The 23,890-nt window shown below is 35.2% G+C and overlaps 1 protein-coding gene across 4 annotated transcripts in view; it reads right to left on the reverse strand.

Annotated features, from left to right (window-relative positions):
• The window catches only part of cpsf1 (cleavage and polyadenylation specific factor 1), a 53,254-nt gene extending 29,699 nt beyond the window's left edge, over window positions 1-23,555 (reverse strand). For 3 of the 4 annotated variants that reach the window (XR_012394534.1, XR_012394535.1, XM_005159584.5), the window contains exons 1-18: window positions 23,413-23,555; window positions 22,971-23,142; window positions 18,052-18,079; window positions 17,817-17,950; window positions 17,529-17,609; window positions 17,271-17,422; window positions 14,634-14,780; window positions 14,334-14,473; window positions 13,266-13,376; window positions 13,072-13,165; window positions 11,464-11,551; window positions 11,251-11,382; window positions 10,303-10,348; window positions 10,110-10,201; window positions 8,221-8,295; window positions 5,789-5,869; window positions 968-1,060; window positions 733-846 (exon numbers count right to left, since the gene is read on the reverse strand). Coding sequence is in view for 2 of the 4 variants with exons in the window: in XM_005159584.5 (XP_005159641.1) it covers window positions 733-846; window positions 968-1,060; window positions 5,789-5,869; window positions 8,221-8,295; window positions 10,110-10,201; window positions 10,303-10,348; window positions 11,251-11,382; window positions 11,464-11,551; window positions 13,072-13,165; window positions 13,266-13,376; window positions 14,334-14,473; window positions 14,634-14,780; window positions 17,271-17,422; window positions 17,529-17,609; window positions 17,817-17,950; window positions 18,052-18,079; window positions 22,971-23,114 (1,752 nt within the window). In the remaining 2 variants the exon portion in view is untranslated. Of the gene's footprint in view, window positions 1-732; window positions 847-967; window positions 1,061-5,788; window positions 5,870-8,220; window positions 8,296-10,109; window positions 10,211-10,302; window positions 10,349-11,250; window positions 11,383-11,463; window positions 11,552-13,071; window positions 13,166-13,265; window positions 13,377-14,333; window positions 14,474-14,633; window positions 14,781-17,270; window positions 17,423-17,528; window positions 17,610-17,816; window positions 17,951-18,051; window positions 18,080-22,970; window positions 23,143-23,412 lie in introns of all 4 variants that reach the window. The other variant, NM_001114681.2, reaches the window with a different exon arrangement.
• Window positions 23,556-23,890: the final 335 nt, after the last annotated feature.

A 23,890-nucleotide genomic window follows, 5' to 3' on the forward strand; every position in this document is an offset into this window, starting at 1 on the left:
TGTGTGAATGAGAGTGTTTCCCAGTGATGCTGGAAGAGCATCAGCTGCATAAAACATATGCTGGATAAGTTTGCGGTTCATTTCGCTGTGGCGACCCCTGATTAATAAATGGACTGAGCCAAAAAGAAGATGAACCATTGAATGGTGACTTCAAAGGGACAGTTCACCCAAAAATAAATATTTACATATTATTTGCTCACCCTCAAGTTGTTTCAAACCTTTTTGGATTTTTTTTTCTGTTAAACACTAAAGAAGATATTTTGAAGAAAGCCAAATACCTATAAACATTGACTTCCATAGTAGGAAAAAAAGTCAATGGTTACAGATTTTCAACCTTTTTTCAAAATATTTTCTTCTGTGTTCTAGAAAAAAAAAATAAACTCAAACAAGTTTGTGACAAGTGAACGTTGATTAAATGATAAAATGTAAACGTAGAATACTGTACTGTAGTGCTGAATAAGCGGTAATCAGCAGGTGAGTGGACCTGAAAAACCACCTGTAGAAATGCTCTTCTCTCTATAAAAAACTCTAGCATTTAATTCTCGGAGCAGCTTTGTATAATTAGTTATTCTTCTATGTATTGCCTCTTCTTGTTTCGTTGAATGCCTCCTCAATTTCAAGTCACTTTTGATAAAATCTTCTGCTAAATATTAATGTGGGAAATCATTTAAGCTTCAAAACACGTTAAAAGCAGTTTGTCAGTATGTTATACGGAGTGTAATGTTTGAATACCATGGTGGAGTCTTCTCTGCTGAGGATGAGGAAGCCGTGTTTCTTCTTGTCATCCTCTATTGTGGGCTCGCGCTTCTCCTCCTCAGGACTCTCTCCATCACCCTCAGCTGAAGGCTACAGACAGACAGTTACAGAGTTAAGAACTTTACAGCTAAACAACAACAATATATGTTACTTATCAGCACTAAAAATAAAAAAAAGTATAAGTAAGAGGTGTGGCTGCAACACAAATCACCTTTTCGGGTTTCTCCTCACAGTATATGACTGTCCACATGTCATGGCATCCAGGAAGTTCGAACGTCGTCACCACCTGTGGTCTGATGCTTTTCTATTGAACAGAAAAACAAATGTTTTAATATCCTTAATGTAATATTAATAATCAACTGCCAGTGGTCTAATATACGTTTATGGGCTCAAAAAAGTAAAACAAGCGTTTGGATATTACAAAAATAATTGATGACATATTCAAAACACATAGGGATTATTCACCTTATTCTCAGCTGTCGAGCGGGCGCTGCGATTTGAATCTTTTTGTCTCGCGACTTCCGGTCACATTCACTTCCATTCATTTTTTGACTTTAACAACTGCTCGTTACGCTGCTTGATGTTGCAATTTAATATTTCCTTATTATATTATGCTACTTGGTCTGTGTAGTCATGCTAACATTTGTTTGTTGAGCAAGTAGTTTGGCCATTTTCTGCCATTTATTGTTCCTAGTCATTTCTCCCATAGGCGACTGAATCGGAACTTCTAAGACAATCGCGAAAACAGGCGCACTTCCGCATTTTAGAATAAGGTCAATAGTGCAGTCCATTCAAGACAAATTTATTGTCATTTGTAAATGAGAAGCTTTTAATATTTAAAATAGTAACATTTACCATGAACACTTCTTATATTACACTTATATAAAATGATGTTTGCTGTTTGTTGAAATTGATTTAAAATAAGCTGAAACAACACAATTCTTGAGTTTTTTGGCGTTATGTCCCTTCATGTATTAATTCTGCTCTTTTTATTTTTGGGAAGTGTTCTGTGTATTTGTTCTCATTGCAGGAAGCAGCTACTTGCTCCTTTGCTTGGTCTTACCCCTGCTCCAATTGATGCCATACCCTGCCTAGACAGCAGAGTTCTGGCTGCCTTTAAATTCTTCCTTTGTCCCTTCCTGTTTAGCCGTTTGAGCTCACTTGTGGTTGGTAGTGGTGTGTTGACATTCATAGAAAGAAATTGTGTGTGTTAGTGAGATTTATTGAATTGGAGTTTGTGTATGTATCTGAGGAAAATCAGTTACAGCATTTAGTCCAATAGTTCTTGCTTTGTTGTCATTGAAAATCTGACATCTGGCTGTAATCTGACTACTCTGCTGTTCTCCCCTCTTTGAATTTGTTCGCGGGGTGTAAATATTTGTACATAGTAAGTAGGGAGGCTTGAGGCCATTTTCTTTTGTACCTTCTTTTTATTAATTATTTTTGTGGACAAGGGAGCATTTTCTTTTGCTGAAAATAGGGAAGTTAGAGGGAATTTAGATTTTTTTTTTGTTTATTATTTTGGCATTGTCAGCTCCTGAAGTTGAAAAAATAATCTCGCTTGAGGAAATCATTGTGAAAATAAAATCAATACATTTTCTTAAGCAGCATTGTGTGTGCAGTCTTCCCTTTCATGTTGCGTTCTTACCCCTAGACAGGGCATAAGATTTGGGGACAACTTAATCGATTTATACTCAATCCACTTAAATTTGTGAAAACTAAGCTAACTTAATTCCTTTATGTTGTCCGAACCTGGAACCCAGAATTAAACAGTGTGAATAATTTAATATGCATAGGTAAAAACTATACTGAAAGATAATATATTTAAATTCAAATAAGGCATCGCAAAACAAAAAACAGTTGCTTCATTTGAACTAAATTTTATATTTCTCTTGATTTTTACCAACCATATTTATTTGGGTGTACCATTTTGTCTGTAGTTATACCATTTTGGTCCGTGATCTTAAGCTATTTTCTAAAATTAGCTCAAGTTTTGACTAAACATGATCTAATATGACCTAAAATGTGTACATCATTCTATGTGTGTGTATAGCATTCTATAGAAATGATTAGTTAAAAAAGTGATCTGTGAGGGGTGTCCTCGTTTATGCCAAGCACTGTGTGTGCATATAAAACTTAGACATTTTTCACATTTTAGAAAACCCACGACTCTATAAAACACAAATGAATGACAGGACGTATGTAGTATGCATCTTTTTTATTTCTTCAAAGTTTTTTAAGATTCCAGCTTTGCGGGTTCTCAATAGGCCCTTCGCTTAGCCACACCCGAAAACCACCACATGGTTTAGCAACCCAAAGCTACGCACAGGAGGTCTGTCAAGCTTTCGAGCCAGGGAAACAAGCCAAAGCATTGTGCATATCTGTTGTGCAAATCTGAAACCTGGTATCCTAAATGATTGGTGGAATTTTTTTGTTCTCTTTTCAAAATCTAAAACCCAAGGGGAGAAACGCCAGTGTGGATGAAACTGTGTGAGGAGGAGCCGTAAAAGCAGCACAATCCAGTCATATTTCTATCTGTTTCAGCTACGAATATTTGGATTACATATAAACAGAACAAAATAAAGACATGATCGCGAACTGAGCTCTTGCAATCAATATACTTCACCTGCAGCTGTTTTTCAGTGATTTCATAACCCTCATTTACATGTCAGTGCTACAATTCACCGATGTTTTGTCTGTCTTTTGGAGATTTAGTCATTGGTGATGACGTTATTGTGGGTTAGTGTCTGCCTTTATATTTGGTGTCGTATTAATATTTGCTGGTAGGGAAAATTTATTCGTTCACTTCTGCTATTTACACCTTGATTTGCATTTCAATTTATTTATTTTTTTCCCACCTAACTACAAATTAGAATAGAAACTGGATAAAGAGCACACACATACTGACAGTTAGGTGCTGTACATTGTTATGATGCTAATATTTGGCACAAATCCACCAGTTTCCCCTTTCTGGCTGCTCTTTCTAATAAATTTATTATGTAGAAGCACTGTCCATGCGGGTTTCCTCGTCGGTTAGTAACGCTATATTTCATTGCACATTTAGTCCATCAGGGGCCTCATGTATCAACGCTGCGTACGCACAAAAACTTTGAGTACGACAGGTTTCACGATCAGAATCGCTCACGTTTGGATTTACTAACAATGAACTGAACGTGGGAATGTGCGCAGCTTCACGGCAGCTTTCTGGCAGGCGTACGCACATTTTTTGTGCGTGTCTGTTTTATTTCCATTGGTGACTCCTAGAGGCAGTTGTGTTAAATTCCTCTCTACAAAGTGTCTAAGCCTTGCAATGGCAGCTGTATGAGACGGGTTCAGCAGGTATATAAGGTTTCCATACCATACAGTTGAGCAGCTAAACATTAAAGCACAATTTGCAGCAGTCGCCTGTTTTCCCAATGTAATCTGAGCAATCTACTGCACGCACATTGCTATAAAGACACTATCTGAAGATGAATTTGCATACTTGAATCAGAAACATTTCCATTCAATAAATGTGCAAATAAAATATGATGCTTATTGATATGAACTTATTGATGATTCCTACTTGTCTTTCTCGTAATAAATAGTTGGCAAAATCTGATATGTAGCGGGGGAAAAAACAAGAAAGAGTTCATCAGACGCTGGATTCGAGCCGAGCTCATGCTCGAACGTATCAATTCATGATCACATGCGTCTTACGAGTAGCGCCACTGAGACTGTTAAGCGTCCTGCAACATTTTACAGATATAAACCACACTATTTCTTTTTTTTAATGCACTCAGTGCGATGTTCAGACCCAACTGTGTTGACCGCATCAGCTAAACTCTCCCACTCTATTTTTTTCTTTTGTTGTTAATTCCAGAGAACAAACTTGCAAATGACACCGCTTTTCTCCGGTCTACCTCCGAAAGCAGCACCTCCATTTCACATTCTGTTCAAAGTTTCTCTTTTTGCTTGATTTTGCCGTTGCTTTTTCGTTGGGTTTTGCCATTAGCATAGTCATTAGCATATTCATACGGGGGAGGAGGCAGGGAGGGGTTTTGTGCTCGTGCATGTTGCGCTCAGTTTCACGTTCATTCAGATGTACAAAAGAATATGCGTGAGATTCAGCGTACGCAGTGTTTCATACATCTGAAATTTTTTCTGGTACGCACATTTACAGCTTTGTGCGTACGCAATGTTTTAGTAAGATTTCCACGCAAGTCTTCGTACATGAGGCCCCAGGTGTTTTGCCAAAAACAGAGAAATCTCGGTTTAATTTGTTATTATTAGATTATTTTTAAATATCCCCTCTCCTGCTGTGCATGAACTAAGCTGTTGAATGATCAGCTTATGAGGTGGCTAGACTTTTTTAAAGCTAATTATTTTTTAATTGGTTGTGTATTATGTTATGAATATACCCCTGTAATGGATACTGCAGTCCTTTTTTTGTCTGGCTTTCTCAGATATCTCACCTGTTTGCCAAAAATGAATTATATCCCTGGGAATGTCTGACACTGGCACATACATATTGTAATAGACATGCCAGGCATGAAAGTTTGACAGGCATAACAACAGTAACTAAGAAGGGCGGAGCTTATCGAAGGGTTAATTATTCTCTCAACATTCTCTCAAACATCTTCATGAGTTGTTTTAAAAAGACACATTTACATCTGAGATAAAAGCACCATGAGATGCATGCTATCCCCAGGGGTAAATAGGGATTCAGTTCCAAAATCAACACACACAGGCACTCACTCAAATACCGGTAGTTTCATGCATCCTGAGTGAGATGCATGGGTGGTGCATCAGCAGTTTGCCTCCGCTGTATCTCGGGTGTTTTAAAGGCCTCTCCAATTATCTCTGGAGCAGCCCTGGTAAAGCCCAGACGTCACTGTAGCACTGCAGTGTCCTGCAGCAGACGAGCTTCACCGCCGCAGGACAGACCGCTGTGCATTTCTGCTACAGACAGACCCAGCTGCGGTGCATGCACATTCATGCAAAGGAGAAAAGATACAAAAAAGCAAGAACTGGAGGAAAACTGATCATTTACCTGTAATACAGACAGTGCTCCATTCTTGCCATATCCTGAACACACCACCACCTCCAGATCTGGCTCAGGGTTGGTTTGAAACTGATGGAACAAGTAATGGTGTATCATAAATAATCAGAAAAAAAGAGTGTTTTCTTGCAATTTTAGCATGTTGCTAGCAGGTTTGAACATCTTCTATACATTTTTCTAGCATGTCGCTAGCGGGTTTGAACATGTCCTTTACATCTTTCTAGCATTTTAGCATGTTGCTAGCAGGTTTGAACATGTTCCTCACATTTTCTAGCATTTTTAGCATGTTGCTAGCAGGTCTGAACATGTTCCATACATCTTTCTAGCATGTCGCTAGCAGGTTTGAACATGTTCCTTACATCTTTCTAGCATTTTTAGCATGTTGCTATCAGGTTTGAACGTTTCTTACATCTATCTAACATTTTAGCATGTTGCTAACAGGTTTGAACATGTTCCATACATTTTTGAAGCATTTTTAGCATGTTGCTAGCAGGCTTGAACATGTTCCATACATCTTTCTAGCATGTTGCCTGCACTTTTGAACATGTTCCTTACATCTTTCTAGCATTTTTAACATGTTGCTAGCCTGTTTGAACATGTTCCTTATATCTTTCTAGCATTTTTAGCATGTTGCTAGCAGGTTTGAACATGTTCCATACATCTTTCTAGCATTTTTAGCATGTTGCTAGCAGGTTTGAACATGTTCCATACATCTTTCTAGCATTTTTAGCATGTTGCTAGCAGGTTTGAACATGTTCCATAAATGTTTCTAGCATTTTTAACATGTTGCTCGCAGCTTTGATCATGTTCCATACATCTTTCTAGCATTTTAGCATGTCGCTAGCAGGTTTAAACATCTTGCTTATATTTTACTAGCATTTTTTTTTTTTTTTGCATTTTGCTAGCAGGTATTAACCTGTTAATTACATGTTACTAGCATGTGATTAAATTTAGTTTTAACATGTTTAACATTAGACAGTAAACATGTTTTAACATGTTGCTTGCATAATTTTGGATTTTGCTAGCAGGTTTTTTTAAATATTGCTTACAAGTAAGATGTTGCTAGCACACTTGAATGTTGCTTACATTATATAGCACTGTTTGCATGTTGCTAACAGGTTTTAACATGTTGCTTACATATTCCTAACACTTTTGCATGTTGATTGCAGGTTTTAACACGTTGCTTGCATCTTTCTAGCATTTTATATATTTTGCTAGCAGGTTTTAACATGTTACTTATAGGTTACTAGCATGTTATTGCATTTTGCTAACACATTTTGACAAATTGCTTGCATATTCAAGATTTTTGTTAGCACATTTTACCATGTTGGTTGTATGATATTAGCATGTTTTTTGCATTTTGCTAACACGTTTTAACAAATTCTTAGCCTATTTTACGATCCTGCTAGCAGGTGCTAACATGTTGCATACATATTATTAGTATGTGTTGGGACTTTGCTAGCATGTTTTAACAAATTAAAACAAGCATATTTCAGAATGTTGCTAACTAGCATTTTTGCATGTTGCTTGCATTTGAGTTTAGTTTAAAACATATTTTAGCAAATCTCAACACATTTGCTAACAGTTTAACATGCTGCGTACATTATAAAGATCTGATAGCATATTTGCTTAGTTTAATAGCACGTTTAACTATTTGCTCGTATGCAGTGGGGTTTTTAATGGTTTTGTCTGAAATAAGGTCTGTTTTTCACAAGCTTAAGATTTTTTATGTTAATTTCTATAGCATACACAAACATATCAGTAAAACCCCTTGTTATTTATTAATGCTTTCAATATCCTTGAAAAAAAAAAGTTGGCAACAATTTCATGCAAGGAACATCAATTTCTAAAAACAGTGAACAGATCAACTCACCTACTTCCCACTCTTCTCTTAAAACCTAACTGCACACTCTTACAAACTATTCAAACAAACTTTCAGAGATTTTTTTTACATAAAAAGTGTAATAGTGTCAGAAGCTTTTTACCTCTTACGATTGAATACAGGCTTCAAAACTCATAATAGCTATTATTTTGAAAATACTATCGTAATTTATTGTAAATACCTGAGTGTTTTTTCAAACCACTGAATTAATTTTAACAAATATAAAGTAGCATTACACTGTAATACTTGTAAATACTATTTTATATACAGCATAACACATTTTACGATGGCATGGTTCAAAAACACTATAGTCATTACTTTAAATCACTGTAGTATATTTTCATGTGGGAGGTGCGCAAAGTTTGTGAAGACAGGATGAGCAAAATCATAAACCGTTACTGATCACAACTTGTTTACTGTAAAAATCCAAAAACCAATGGAACAATCCTGAAGTGTTTTTGTTGAAAGAATCACAGAGAGGCAAACCTATGAAAAGGCCAACAAAAATATATCATCACTGCTTTGAGAAAATAGAAAGTACCTCTTCAGACAGAAAAGCTGGTTCTCCCATGGAGGCACTGGCACAGGGTCCAATGTTTAGTATGCTGTCACAAACCTGCACATGAACATCACAGAGACCTCTAGTGCAATATATGTGTTTTATACAGGCAATGACATTAGAAATGCCATGCGTTTACATTCCCTGACAGATTTTGTCCTGGCTCAAAATGAGAAGTAGGTGGCATCCCGATCAAGCATTAATTTATTTAAAAGGGTCTAAATGCTATTAAATACATGACTAGCTAATCTGACCAGTTATATAGTAACATTAAATAAATAAATATCGATAAGATGAAAAATAAGATGCAACAATAATTTACTAAGTGTTTCATCAAACTGAAGAAACCTGATTCTAACAGACAACATATTCAAATAGATCTGACATAGGCCAAGAGTATTTAGAGCTTACTATTTTAACATATGCTCTCTGTAGTCATTTAAATATGTAGCACTGTGATTATGGATGAAATTATATTATGAAAATGCACTAAAACCACCAGTAGGTGGCAACAAGCTTTAACGAGTGCATCATTGAGACTCAGGCTCATTTTTTTTATATAGTTTCTGGCTGCAGACGTGCACATGCAAGCTGAGAGATGCAATCTCAGACACATACACTAAACAGAGCTAGTGAAATTACTGTGAGGGGTGAGGTTAGGAGTGGGGTTAGGTGTACGCATGAAAAGGATTGCATGCAATCTCAGCTTTCATGTCTGCAGCAAAACCCTTCTTATTATTGTTGACAAAATACAACAAAACAGCAAATAATATGTAAATATATTACATTTTGGTTAATTGTCAATTAATATTAATTAATTATTTACTAAGTGTTGTATAAATAAGTGATGTACAAAATAATTAAATATCATGTGCACATACAGTACAGGTCAGAGTTATTAGCCCCCTTGTCTACGGAGGGAAGATTTTTTTAACACGTTTCAAAACATAATAGTATTAATAACTCGTCTCTAATACCTGATTTATTTTATCTTTGTCATGATGACAGTAAATAATATTTGACTAGATATTTTTCAAGATACTTTTTCACAGCTTAAAGTGACATTTAAAGGCTTAACTAAGTTAATTAGGTTAACTAAGCAGGTTAGGGTAATTAGACCAGTTATTGTATAATGATGGTTTATTCTGTAGACCAGGGGTCACCAATCCTGGTCCTGGAGGGCCGGTGTCCCTGCAGGATTTAGCTCCAACCTTGCCTCAACACACCTGCCTGGATGTTTCAAGTATACCAAGTAAGACCTTGATTAGCTTGATCAGGTGTGTTTAATTAGGGTTGGAGCTAAAATCTGTAGGACACCGGCCCTCCAGGAACAAGTTTGGTGACCACTGCTCTAGACTATCGAAAAAATATATCCTAAAGGGGCTAATAATTTTGACCTTAAACGTTTTTTTTTTTTTTAATTAATAACTCCTTTTATTCTAGCCGAAATAAAACATATAAGTCTTTCTCCAGAAAAACAAAAATTATTAAACATACTGTGAACATTTCCTTGCCTCTCCTTTTTCTCAGTTAAACATCATTTAGGAAATATTTAAAAAAGATAAAAGAATTAAAAGGGGGGCTAATAATTCTGACTTCAACTGTATGTTCGGGAAATGCCAATCCAAACTCCAAATAGACGGCTTATTATCTACTGTGATGCGCAAACAATAGAAGAATAAATTGTGTAAAAAAAACAACAATAAAAAACTTTTATTATTAAACATTTTAATAGCAACATTTTTACGCCTGCCTTACTTTATTTTTTCAAAAGGGGAGACGGTAAAAGAATTGATGCAGAAGAAAAAAACTCTGACTTTATTCAAATCAAATAAAATATGTTACTGAGATTAGATTAAAAAGGACCTTACCTCAAATGAGTATGTGGCCAGCTGAGTGCCTGACTGAGCTTCACTCCCATACACCTCAATTTCATCCAGCTCATCAGGTAGATTGCCCTTTCCTGGACACCACAACAACAACCCATTGAATACATTGAAAATGTATATCAAAACATCTATTTAAAATCATTGTACAACGTGGTCTTTTGTTACGCTACTGTACCTGCCCAGTTGGAATCCACACGTTTTTTCTTATTTGGAGGCTCTTCCTGAAAGACAAACGCATTGAATATGATGAAAAAACTTCAGATGTTGAATCTTAAAAAAATATTTTATGTTCAATGCAATACTTTAAAGCATAAAACTATATATATATTCTTCTAGAAAAAGTCTTATTTATTTTATTTGGGGTAGAATAAAAGCATAGTTACATTTTTTAAAAATCATTTCAAGGGAAAAAATATTAGCCCTTTTAAGCTTTATCGATAGTCTACAGAACAAACCATGGTTATACAATAACTTGCCTAATTACCCTAACCTGCCCAGTTAACCTAATTAACCTAGTTAAGCCTTTAAATGTCACTTTAAGCTGTGTAGAAGTATCTTGAAAAATATCTAGTAAAATGTTATGTACTTTTATCATGGCAAAGATAAAATAAATCAGTTATTAGAAATGAGTTATTAAAACTATTATGTTTAGAAATGTTGAAAAAAAAATCTTCTCTCCGTTAAACAGAAATTGGGAAAAAAAATAAACAGGGGGTTAATAATTCTGACACCGTGTGTGTGTATATGTGTGTGTGTACATATATATATATATATATATATATATATATATATATATATATATATATATATATATATATATATATATATATATATATACACACATACATATACACACACACAGACACAATTATATTTAGAAAAACAACAAAGTTTCGATAGAAATGTTTTAGTATAACATAAATGCTTGACAGTAAATTCAGAAGCACTTTAAACATATTTCAGGTACAAAAATAATTCTATTACACAAAGATGTAAATAAATAATACTGAAGTGACCAAAAAAGTTCAACTTGATGAAATTATAATACATTTAAACCACAATATTTTATTTTATTACATTTAATTGCAATTGTAAATTGAAATAAATTAACTTAATTACAAACCTGTTTCTCCTTCTCCTCATTCTCTTTGCCCTCCTCCATGGGTGTTTCCTGGAGTTTCTCAGTGTACCTGAGCAGCAGTGAGTTTCCCAGGCGAGAGCCCAAAAACAGATAGCCTGGCTCCATAGTCATCATCTAAGAGGACAGAAACCGTCACTTACACAAACTGAACAATAAAGAGCACCAAAGACTGTCGTTTTTAAGCCGATCACTCACACAGGTAGTCAGGACACTGGCAGCAGCCTTATCAAAGTGAAACGCACGAACACTTCTCATGCCATCAGTGATGAGCGTCAACACATAACTGGAGAAATAAAACACACACTATCACAACTCTGACCCAAATGACTATTTGACATCCATCCATTGTGTATGTGATATAAAAATAGCAATTAGTTGCTCTTTCTATTTATGAACACAACGATAATCATCTTATTTTTCATAAAAATGGAGCAGATTTGGAATAAAACACCTAATAATATGTCTTCAGTAAGATACCAAGATATTTTGATGCAGATTTTCTATGATGAGAGCTCCAACATCTTAATTGTGGGGAGCAAAACACAAAGCAATGCAGTCATGTATTTGGTAACTATATATTTAGCAAGGGCTCTACATAAATGCTATTTATGTAAAGTGCTATTTGCGTGTTTATGCAAGTCTTAATCGCATATTCACAAAATAATTTTTTACTTATGAAAAAAGTCTCGTACTGAAGGTTTTTGACACTAAAGTGAAATTTTATTGAGAATAAACCATTTTAACGTTTAGATTTTGCTGAAGTTTAAAAAACTGCTTAACTCTATATGACTTATGAAACTTCCATAGTGAAAAAATTGTGGTTTGGTTTTGTTTATTGTTGATGTTTGAGGGTAGATTTATTTCCCCCTTTTTGGCTTTTAATTACTTTAGAAAATGATCTAAATTGGACTTTTTATAAGGGACAAGTAGGATTGACTGGCAATAGTGAGAATATGAGAACCCCTTTATTATAAGTGTGATTTATTTATGTGTGATTAATTTAAGGAAGTGAAAACTTAATGCTTTGAATGTTTATATCTTCTATTTCAATTCTATTTGACTGTTTTGGAGCACACTACATTATAAATAATCTTAAGACTAGCATGTGGATTCCAACACCTTCAAAACTTTCATAGTGATTTTATTGGGATTTCAATCTAATTTAAGTTACTATTGTTATTTTTGAACATGCTTAAGTGTTTCATTTAATACAATGTCTGCATATAATTCATTATGGAGACATGCTTGAATATATATAATTGAGGAGGAAGGCTACAAAACATTTCAAAGGCTGGAAGAGTTATTTGAAATTTGATTTCAAGCTGTATGACAAATTAAGCAATTATTTCAAAGGGGTATGATCATTTTCTATAGGCACTGCACGTGTATGTGTGTAAATAGTTAAATACAATATAATTTTTAAAACATTAGCATGAATTTTGTAAGGCTGGTGATTTTTCAGAAGATTTTGTTTAACGTTGTGCTTTTTTTTAAAAAGTTTTATTTATGTTAATAATTTTGTGTCCAATAATATGATATTGGCTTAAGTCTTTTTATGATTTTGCAATAAAACATAAATCTCTTTGTTTCTTTCGTCATTTCCTGACAGCACATTGTTAAAAAGTAGTTATATAAAATCTATAAGATTGTTGTCACTGCAAAACAAAAAGACCGCCCAAATAGTGCCATCAATTTTAAGAAAAGCCATGACAAAAGTAATTTTAGGCTGCAAAAATCAGATAAATGTCCTGTTACATCCAGCAGGGACCCTGAAATTTTGACCATTAATGCAAAATATCTCACATTTCTCCTCCTTTTAGTGAGATGACCATCTTGTCAGAGGTGATGAAGGAGGCTTGAGAACAATCCAGGGTGATCTTTACTTCCTCCTGAGGTCCTAAAGAGCATGAAATGTGAATAAAAGTATATAAAAATCTGACATTCAAATTTTGGCTCTAAATGCACTTTTTTGGGTGTTGAGTTTCAGAAGCTCTTACTCAAAGGGAAAGCTGTGGTTCCGTTAGTCAGACTGTTGAGAGACACTCCAAACGGAGGAACACTCTGATTAAGATACAGCAACGAATTCACAGCAAACACCACAACTCCACCTGAAGACAAAACACACACCATTATCAGTCAAACAGCTTCATATGTTGTGTCATGGGATTATTTTGAGCAGAACAGAAAGAGTTTTCATGCATCTGGAATATCAGGACCGTTACGGTTAGTTTTATATATATTGTTCAAAAAATAAAATAATTTTTCATTTTTTGAGCAGTATATATGCTTCTATATAGTTATATACACACACACGCACGCATGCAACTCACACAGACAGACAGACAGACAGACAGATGATAGATAGATGATAGATAAAACATTTAGAACATTTAAAAGAAAGTTTGCATTAAAGTCAATTCATTGTTGATTGTTACAACCAAAGGACAAAATGAGCCAAAATAGTAATGACAACAATACTACTACTCATACTACTACTAATAATATTAATAATATTATATTATAATATTTTAAATATATATATATATATATATATATATATATATATATATATATATATATATATATATATATATATATATATATATATATATATATATATATATATATATATATATATTATTATTATTTTTATCATTATTATTATTATACATTAATTTATATTTTAAATAAAATGTAAATTTATATTAATTTACCCATTAAATGTTTTGCTTTCTTTTAAAAAAAATACAGGATTGCCAACATATGGTAAAATGCAGATATGAAAAGGTGTAATTGTGGAGATCTGGACACTTCAGGAAAGGTCTTAAAAAGTCTTAATTTTTAGAAGGTCTTAAAATTACATTTCTGTTTTTGCAATTTAAGCCAACTTTGTTTTAAAAAATCCATATTTATAACTATTATTAACATAACTTTTAAAATATAAAACCGGAGGTTTTCATATACTGAAGTGGACAATAGGGTGAACTCAGAGACAAAAAAAGAAGAGAATCACTGCCTGGACGTCAACATGAATTTCTTGCAGGTGAGTGTGTGTAATATTTTACCGATGGGTTTGGGGACAGCCATGACCTGATTGCAGTCAAAGGGCAGGTTACTCAGAGACCAGATGACTGGATGAACCTTCTGCATGATGTTTAGAGAGATCGCCACAATACTGCAAGTGTCCTGACGCACCGCCACACGCCTGAGCACAACAAACAAAAGGAAGAACAAGATTAATAAAACACCAGATGTATCAGGCCAAACACTGACTGAGACAGGAAATTAAAGTGGAAGTCCTTTGGATAAAAGCTAAATGAAGAAATGTAAACGTATTTGTCATGTGTATGAAAGTATTGTCATACCCTGGCCATGTTTGATTGGGCTCGAACAGAATAAGCAGTGTGGGCTCATAGTAGCCATGGAGAAACTTCATATCGATGATGTTTAGGAGTTTCTCATCCAGTTCACGAACATCGATGATGTAGCTGGGTAGGAAACTAGATTTCTGCCTGCAAGAAGAGAAACGCTGTTAGTGAGACTGCGCTGCAAAAATGCCTATGTCCATGTAAATAAATCTGATACAAAACTGTTTGGGGTACATTTTTATAACTTATTCACTGATTTGAATTTATTATTTTATTTTGTTTGTTTTTAGTAGGTCTATCCTTATTTCCTTGTATTTTGGTGATTTTACTTAATGGATAGTTCACCCCAGAATGAAAGTGTACTGCTTATTTACTGACTCACAAGTGCTCCTAAACTTTTTGAAGTTTCTCTGTTTAACATAAAAAAATATTTTAAAGAAAGATGGAAACCTTTGACTTCCATAGCAGAAAAAAACAAATACAATGGAAGTCAATGTTTAGAGGTTTCCAGCTTCCTTTAAAATATCTTTTATGTTAAACAGAATAAAGAAACTCCAAAAAGTTAGGAACAAGAAGAGGGGAGTAAATAAAGACAGTTTTAGGGCAACAATGCCTTTAAGTTGCAAATAAAACATAACAACTAGCTGAACTGGAGTGCGTTTCCCAAACAACGAAGTAGCTCGAGGCTGAACTCTCATAGTACAATGCATTGTTTGGGAAAAGAACGATGTAGTGACGAGTGTTTCCCAAACTGTAGCTGCTTTGTCGCAGATCTATCATTTAAACCACGTTAGTTATAAGGTAAAACGTACATAATGAGACTCTAAATGGGGTGAAGGAACAACTTCCTTCAAGAAAAACCCCATAATTTATTTGCACAAATTGTATTTTTTACACACACACGCATCAAAAAAAAACATTATTAGTTTTGATAAAAACATGCACTCGTTTTCCACATTAATTGAAATATACTGTATGTAAACGACACATATAGGGCCAATGTTTTCTTTACAAATATTTTTGAGAATATTCCATATAAAAATCACTTAGCTAACACATTCTAATCTCATACATAAAAAATTGTTAGGCTAATGATTGTAATTTACAGTAGGCTATTTATTAGGAAATGAAAAAAATACTACTAAAAAATAATAATAATATCAATATTTATTATTAGTAGTATAAAGTAGGATTTTTTTTTTTTAAGTCTACTTTTACAATTCAACACATTCAAACTACAGCAGAAATCTTCTAACCAACAGGCTCATGTCATATACACCACAGATACATTTACTAATAAAAAACCTACTATAAACTAAAAGCCTGCTATGTATTTTTGTTTTAACAAGCTTTGGAGACGTAAAGTAAATTCCGCTTTTAAATAATAAGCCACCTATAGCTTTTGTCATGAGCCACGGCTGTGTTCAAAATGGCATCAATGTTTTCAAAGTGCCCTGCGAAGGGATCGCAATTATCAATATGAAGATCGCTAAAACTGAACTGTAAAAAATACTTTGAAAGCAAATCCCACGTAAGAGAGATGACGTTTTTTTATCATATCATTCATTTATCATTAAATGTTTGAACGTTTTAAATAAATAGGGCAAAGTGAGGATAACTGGAAATAGAACACAACCAGGAACTATGCTTCTAACTACAGCTCTCGAGGTGTACAGTAGTTGCAAGTGTACTAGTTTGCAATTGTTCGTTGGAACGATGGATTTGGGAAACGGCAAAACAACAAACTATGTTTGTAACAACGGAACTTTCGACCTTTGTGGCTAACGATGGCTTTGAGAAACGTAAACCAGAACCAGCTGACATGGAATTAAATAAAATGTTATTAATTTTATTAATTTTTAAAGTGGTTTTAGTTCACTACAATTTCCATACCATATTTTTATTTTTGTAAAGAAATTAATAAGGTAATTTAACAAGAATGCATAAATCTAATTGATTTGAATCAGAACCAGAAAGAGCTTTATTGCCAGGTATGTTCACACATACGAGGAGTTTGTTTTCGTGACAGAGCTTCTACAGTGCAACAGAATTACTGAGATAGGACACAAAACATAAAATATATATTTTTAAAAAATTGCAGTAAGTAGTGAATGTAAATATACAAACTGACAAGTGTATGTACAGGTATATGACTATAAACAACGTTATATTTGCAGCTGTTATGTGCAAATTGGCATGTAAAGTATGTTGTTTAATAAATAAGTGTATATGTGACTAAAAAGTAGCGATGTTTGTTTTACAATTACTATCATAGTGTTCATGAGATGGATTGTTTGAGGGGAAAAAAAGATATTCATATTATAAAATGCTTTTTATATGCTATATGCTTTTTCATATGCGAAATGCTTTCGTTTGGAGTTTTATATTGTTTTAATAAAAATTAAAATGATCAAAAATGCAAAACAAAAAACACTGATAACTGATGCTTTTGAGCATGAAATCAGCATAACAGAATAATTTCTGAAGGATCATTTGACATTAAAATCTGGAGTTTAAAATTCAGCTTCGACATCAACATTATTTCACAATATTATTATTTTTAACATAAAAGTCTTTAAATAATAATAATAAAAAAGAAATGTCTTCAAGTATTTAGAAAACATTTATTCTCACCCCTCTCCCACAATCCCCTCCTGTTCGTCAGCAAGCGTGTCCTTCCTGAAAGGCAGAACCACCAGGCAAGTGCCGTACACCAGCATGACAGCACATCGATTCTCTGGATCCACTCGAACCATAGGAATGTGCACATTCTGAACAAACCCATCCTATAACATACAAAAAAAACACAATTCTTCACAATTCAAACACAAAAACTCACACAAATCTCCACAAAACAGCAGTACAACACTTCCTCATAACCACAATACACACTCTCAACTCCGGTTCCTCAAAATAATGCAGCGACAGAGTCTTGAGATCATGCGTGCCAGGGTCATACTCCACTACTGACAGCTGAAAGACACAAAATAGCAGAAATATTAGACATTCGATATTATAACAGAATTGGAACGAGCATTATTCGCCAAGTGTGAACAAACACACAAGGAACTTTTTGTAGTTTAAAGGAGCTCATGAATAACACAAGGGAACAGAAAGACATTTAAATAAGTGGAAAATAAAGTAAACAATAAAAATTAGCTTTAATCCAGTCAGACATACCTTGGCATCTTTGAAGCTGAGAAGCAAGGCGTCTCTGTTGGTGCCCACCAGCTGAACGCTGGCCATTGACATCACATTTCCAAAGAGAGAGAAAGATGCCACCTGCTCCAGTTTCTCTTTACGACTCTTGCCATCTGCAAAGATTCATTATTGAACATAGTAATTATAACATTAATAGTAATAGAAAATCTACAACATACTTGAATGCAGAAAAAAATACATGTAAAATTCCTACCTGATGACTTTTCAGACTTGGAAGTGCTCTAGAATGAAATGAGGGAAAATGATTCATGTTAATATTAAATACCGGTCATTGTAGAGTAAAAAATACATCTTCATCTTAAAACTGATTATGATATAATGTGTGTTTTTTATATCTAAGATACAGTGTGGGGGTCCAAGCATGAGAGATGTTATGTCTTAGAATATTTGTTTATTTTCATGTCTTGTGTGGAAAAGTATGGCAGGTCTGTCATGCAATACAACACAAATCCTTCCAATCTGCTTATTAAAACTGCTTGTTATAATAATAATGAAATGGGCGATGGGCGAGGCAGTGGCGCAGTAGTTAATGCTGTAGGTAGTGCAAGAAGGTCGCTGGTTCGAACCTCGGCTCAGTTGGCGTTTCTGTGTGGAGTTTGCATGTTCTCCCTGCCTTCGCATGGGTTTCTTCCGGGTGCTCCGGTTTCCCCCACAGTCCAAAGACACGCGGTGCAGGTAAATTGGGTAGGCTAAATTGTCCGTAGTGTATGTGTGTGTGTGTGTGAATGTGTGTGTGGATGTTTCCCAGAGATGGGTTGCGGCTTGAAGGGCATCCGCTGCGTAAAAACTTGATGTATAAGTTGGTGATTCATTCCGCTTTGGCGACCCCAGATTAATAAAGGGACTAAGCCGACAAGAAAATGAATGAATGAATGAATGAATGAATGAATGAATGAATGAATGAACGATAATAACTATTTTTATTATTATTAATCTTGAAAACTGTTTACATGAAGACTTAAAGAGCCCATATTATGGGTTTTTGAAAATTCCCCTCCATGTAGTGTGTAACACAGCTCTAAGTGAAGTGAAGTATCCAGCTAAGGCTTAAATCTGTAAGAATACAGTGTTTAAAACTGTTGATTCATCTATAAAAGAGTCGACTCATAGTGCTTCGAACGAGTCGCCTTGATACCGATTCATTAGGTGTTTCGCCATGACGTACGAACGAAACCAAGTTATTCACGTGCACGCGCAAACCCGGGAGATTTCAAACCTGAGGCCCCACCCTCTGACGCAGAAACCCAGACACACACACACACACAAACATGCCGGTCGATTGAAGTCACACTGCAGATGGATATATTGAGTCTCTACCCAAAGATGAAACATCAGCATTATAACCAAGCAGTTGGAAACTTCTGGAAGCTACATGCTACAAAGAATACTTCATCTGAGTTTGTTAAAGGAAGGATCAGTAAAGAGTAACTGATGGACGTCAGGATGGGTTTCTTCCATTTCTCAAGTGTAAGTACGTGCGGTTAAAGTTGTTGCCTCGTTTACTCTAGCTTGCAAATGTATTTAGTTGTGATTTGTTACTTGTAACCGCGTGTACTGTATCAGGTTAACTGGATATTTGATCTTATCGCGTGCAAAGTCACGTTAAAAACGCGACGCGTGCTGTTTGTTTATGGAGCTCCGTGCTATAGAGTTCTGCTCCCGCGATTTATTCGGAAATTTATTCCCGCGCCGCAGAAATCTGGCGCAGGGACAGCCGCGGGAATAAATTTCCGAATAAATCGCGGGAGCGGTCGGTAACGGGTTTAATTTGGGACGGGAGCGGGCTGTCTAGGAATATCACGGATATTGCTATGCGAATTAGAAAGAGAGAGTCTGCTTGGTATGAGAGAGCGTATGAGAGAGAGAGAGAGAGCGAACGAACTCTGTGTGCTTTGTGCTGTGTGTATGTGTTTATACAGACAGCTTGGCTGTCTGGACTGTATACTGGGTGATTTTTGGTTGTGTTCTCCGCTCTAGCGGGACCGGGCGCGGCGGGCAGAAAACGGAGCGGGTTCTCAGGCTAAAACCTGGCGGGTGCGGGTGGAAGCGGGAGCGTTGTCATCCGGAGGTGTGTGTGTGTGTTTTTGTGTGTGTGTGTGGTATGGCGAGTACACGACTGTCTCCTTCGTTCGGTTATCCGTGGCACTATCCACTCGCCATAGTGTGGCAGCTAAAATCCACGCCTAAACTATCGAGCGTGTATGAACTGTGATTACTTTTTAAATTGCTGATTAGCTATTGGCCATTTCCCTCTCTGACTGAAGGCAGTCGACCAATCGCGACAGACTGTCATCGGTCCAATCAGCGCAGATTAGCTCCGCGCTAAGGAGGGGTTTGGGAACAAATGAATCACTGGACGATTCATACAGGAGTCGCTGGGATAATTAGGTAAAAATAAATGCAGATTATAAGTGATATGTAAGTAATAAGTAATAAGTAAGTAATATGTAAGTAAGTAATATGAAAGTGTTTTTTGACCTTGCATGCATATTAGTCTGTTGTTGGAGACCCTTACAACCAAGATATGACCCTATTTCATGTATAATATGGGCTCTTTAATTTGTATGGAAATAAGTGATTTTGTTTTTCAAGCTAGCCGCCAGTGTCAAGGAACAAAACTTCACCAAATAACGAAAGTGAAAAAACCTTGAGAGAAACCTGGCTCAGTTGGGCATGACCATGTCTCCACTGGCCAAACTTACAGTGCAGAGCTGCAGTCTAGGTGGCGGAGAACACTGGACTTTCATCATTTGAATAGTATTGTATGAGGTTGTTCACAATTAAATACACCAGTTTTCAACATTGATAATAAGAAATGCTTCTTCAGCAGCAAATTGCCAATCAACAGAAAAATTAAAATCTTAAAGTCTAGAATAATTCAACTTTGCTATCACACAAGCAAAAGACATATTACAATTTACAAACAAATTATATATATATATATATATATATATATATATATATATATATATATATATATATATATATATATAATAATCTTTGTTTAGAGACAATTTTTTATATAGTTTCTTCTTTTTTGCCTATAAACACTGTCTTTCTTTTTTGGCCATTTATTTATGGATTTGAATTGCATTATGGGACCTTAATCTTTCTTACTTCAACTTCTAACCTTGAAAAGTTTGAAAAAAAAGTTACTTTTATTAGACTTTTATACCGTTTTGAAGATTTAGGATGAGTATTTTGTGTCTCCAGAATGTGTCTGTAAAGTTTTAGCTCAAAACACCTATCAGATTATATTATAGCGTTCAGAAGTTTGTAAATTTCAGCTCTGAGCATCTTGTAGCTGTTTTTGTTGCCTGTGCCTTTAATGCTAGTTTTCCCCGCCCACTATTCCCACATGCCTGTCATTGTGCCTCAATTTCTGGCTGCGTCAGATAAACAGCACAGTGACAGACATGAAGGAAGCAGATCTCACGTAACGTTTGTGAGAAACACTACAGTAAGAACTTTCCCAATGATTATTTTATGTATTTGTTGTTACAAATTTGTTGTATGTCGTTACAGTTCAAGCGTGGTCGCATGTACACACACACCACGCATGTTTAAATTTGCCCTGTTTTTGCAAAGCAAATGCGACAGGATACACGTTAATATAAACTGCTGTATGGATATCAGCTATGTTAATGTACAAAATAAACCTGATGTAACGATACTATTTTAACATCAGGATTTTTTTTTTTAAAGGACTTATTGTCTTTATATCACCTTAATAAGACTGTGGACACACTATACTGTACCTAAACGCAGTTCTGTCCAAACAGCTTACAAAAGATGATTTTTATCATAGGTCCCCTCTAAAATGATATACTGTCTGCGTGGGTGTTTTATATTATGCAACAAAAACCTTGTAATATATTGGCATTATTACTCATACATCATATTATTTCAAACTACTAAAATTTCAATAAAAGTCACTTTGTTACAATGTAGATTTGAATTTTCAACATCCAAAGTCGACAGTGCAGAGATTCCATAATCCCATAATACAATTCACAACCGTAAATAAACAGAAAACACAAAATACAGAAAGTGTAAAAGATATTTCTACATGTGTATATCTCATGTCACAGCTTCACATAGCAGAGCCCCTAGTTTTTCATGACTTTGCAGTCATCAACAAAAATTTCTGCAATCCTGCTAAATTCTTCATTTAAATGCAAAATAATCACAAAAAATGCAAATAATCTCATAAAACTTCACATTCCAAACATATTATCAAATTATATTTATTTGTTTGCAATTAATTGTTTACTTATAGACGTTGCATACGCAGCGCACATGACGTTTGAGTGTCTCTCGAAAAATGACGTCTCAGCTGCGCCCTCACAATCATTACATTACATGGGGTGGAGGGTTTTGCAGCCTTTGCAGTAAACAGACACGGATGAAGTTTGAGTGTCTTAAATATGGTACTAATTGGGCATTTTGATGCGCTTCAGACTGCAAAAGAATGTGGAAGCAAACATCTAACAAACAGAGCGGTGGAACAGACAGAAACGCAAGCAGCTTGAAATGCTGGAGATTGGTTCAAGGATGACAGCCGCTGGATGAGACCGAATTGAAGGACATTATTTGTGCTGTACATGTATGGCTGGTTTAATGATGTGTGTCAAATTGATAAATGTTTTCGTTTGACTCTTTTCCTGCATGAAAAAAACGCTTCCCTGCCATTGACGAGTTTTACGGCAGTCCGTGATTTAGGTGTATAACAGTGAGAGAAGTCCCAATGCATGTCCTGAGTGAGGTACATGCTATCAGATGCTCTGGGGAGTGACATCTGAGAGAAAGTAAGATCGTGGATAAAAATACGAGTTACACAACCTTTCTTTGGCTTAATCCCTATCACTTAACTGTTTTGATTTGTGTCATTGTGTCCGACTGCACATTTAACATGCTAATATGATAAATAAGATATCAAATATATAAAATCATTATATTTATATCTATATATTTTTTATCACAAAATTGGGCGCAAATATTTGAGAATTACCACCACAAAATCTGTCATTTTATTGCAAACAAATCACACACAAAAACTGAAAAACTAGGGGCTCTGACTAAGATACTGAATCCGTCATTCTCCATCCTCACCTCCACATCATAAATGATCCTGTAGACGTACAGCTGAGATGTTCCTGCCACCACCAAGTTTTTCTCTTGGCTGGAGATGAAGTTGCAGTAAACGGCAAACTCCACTGCGGTGGGCGGGTGAGCCTGACGGTACACCGCGTACATGATGAAGATCAGCGGCTCCTCTCAGCACCTTATGAACCAAACACACAGTCAACACTAACGTAGTGCTTCATGCGTCATGTCTGACTCTTCACAAACTCCACAGCAGCACTTCACATCTTCTAACTGCTCCATAACTGATAAACACATATTTACTGATTTATTGTAGAGAGTTATTGGTTTCCCTTGTCTATTCGAACATGTTGTTGATATTATTTGCACCTCACGCTAATATGCTAGCTAGCTATATTTGACAATAACAAAAGTAAGTGAAGATACGCATAAATAAACTCGAACATACCACAGAATAAGTGTACGATTGTTATGCTCTTTGGCCACTGGGTCTCATGAATGCAGACATTAAAAAGTGCACATTATCAGCACACTGGACAGCACTTTCTCATTCATTACACATCCCAGAACGACTCGCGCTAGAAGTGCGGCGCTCAAACGAGTCCGGTGTGGCCAATGTGCGAAACTTGAGTTCCTGGCGCTTTGTTTGTTGTTACTAGAAAAGATTCAGCTGCGGTAGGAAGTTAACGAGTATTATTTAGAATATGATTATTTATCAAATTATCAATTAATTGTATTTTATTAACGTCTACCACTACTCCAACCCTAAACCCAACCATCACAGTAATGTAAAAACTGCAATTATGATATGTAATATTCACATTATTTATTAAATTACAATTAAAGTGTAATTTTTTTTGCATCTACCCTCAACAAACCCTCACAGTAATGTAAATAATATATATATATATATATATATATATATA

This window comes from Danio rerio, chromosome 19 (assembly GCF_049306965.1).
Source record: "Danio rerio strain Tuebingen ecotype United States chromosome 19, GRCz12tu, whole genome shotgun sequence".
NCBI classification, from domain to species: domain Eukaryota; kingdom Metazoa; phylum Chordata; class Actinopteri; order Cypriniformes; family Danionidae; genus Danio; species Danio rerio.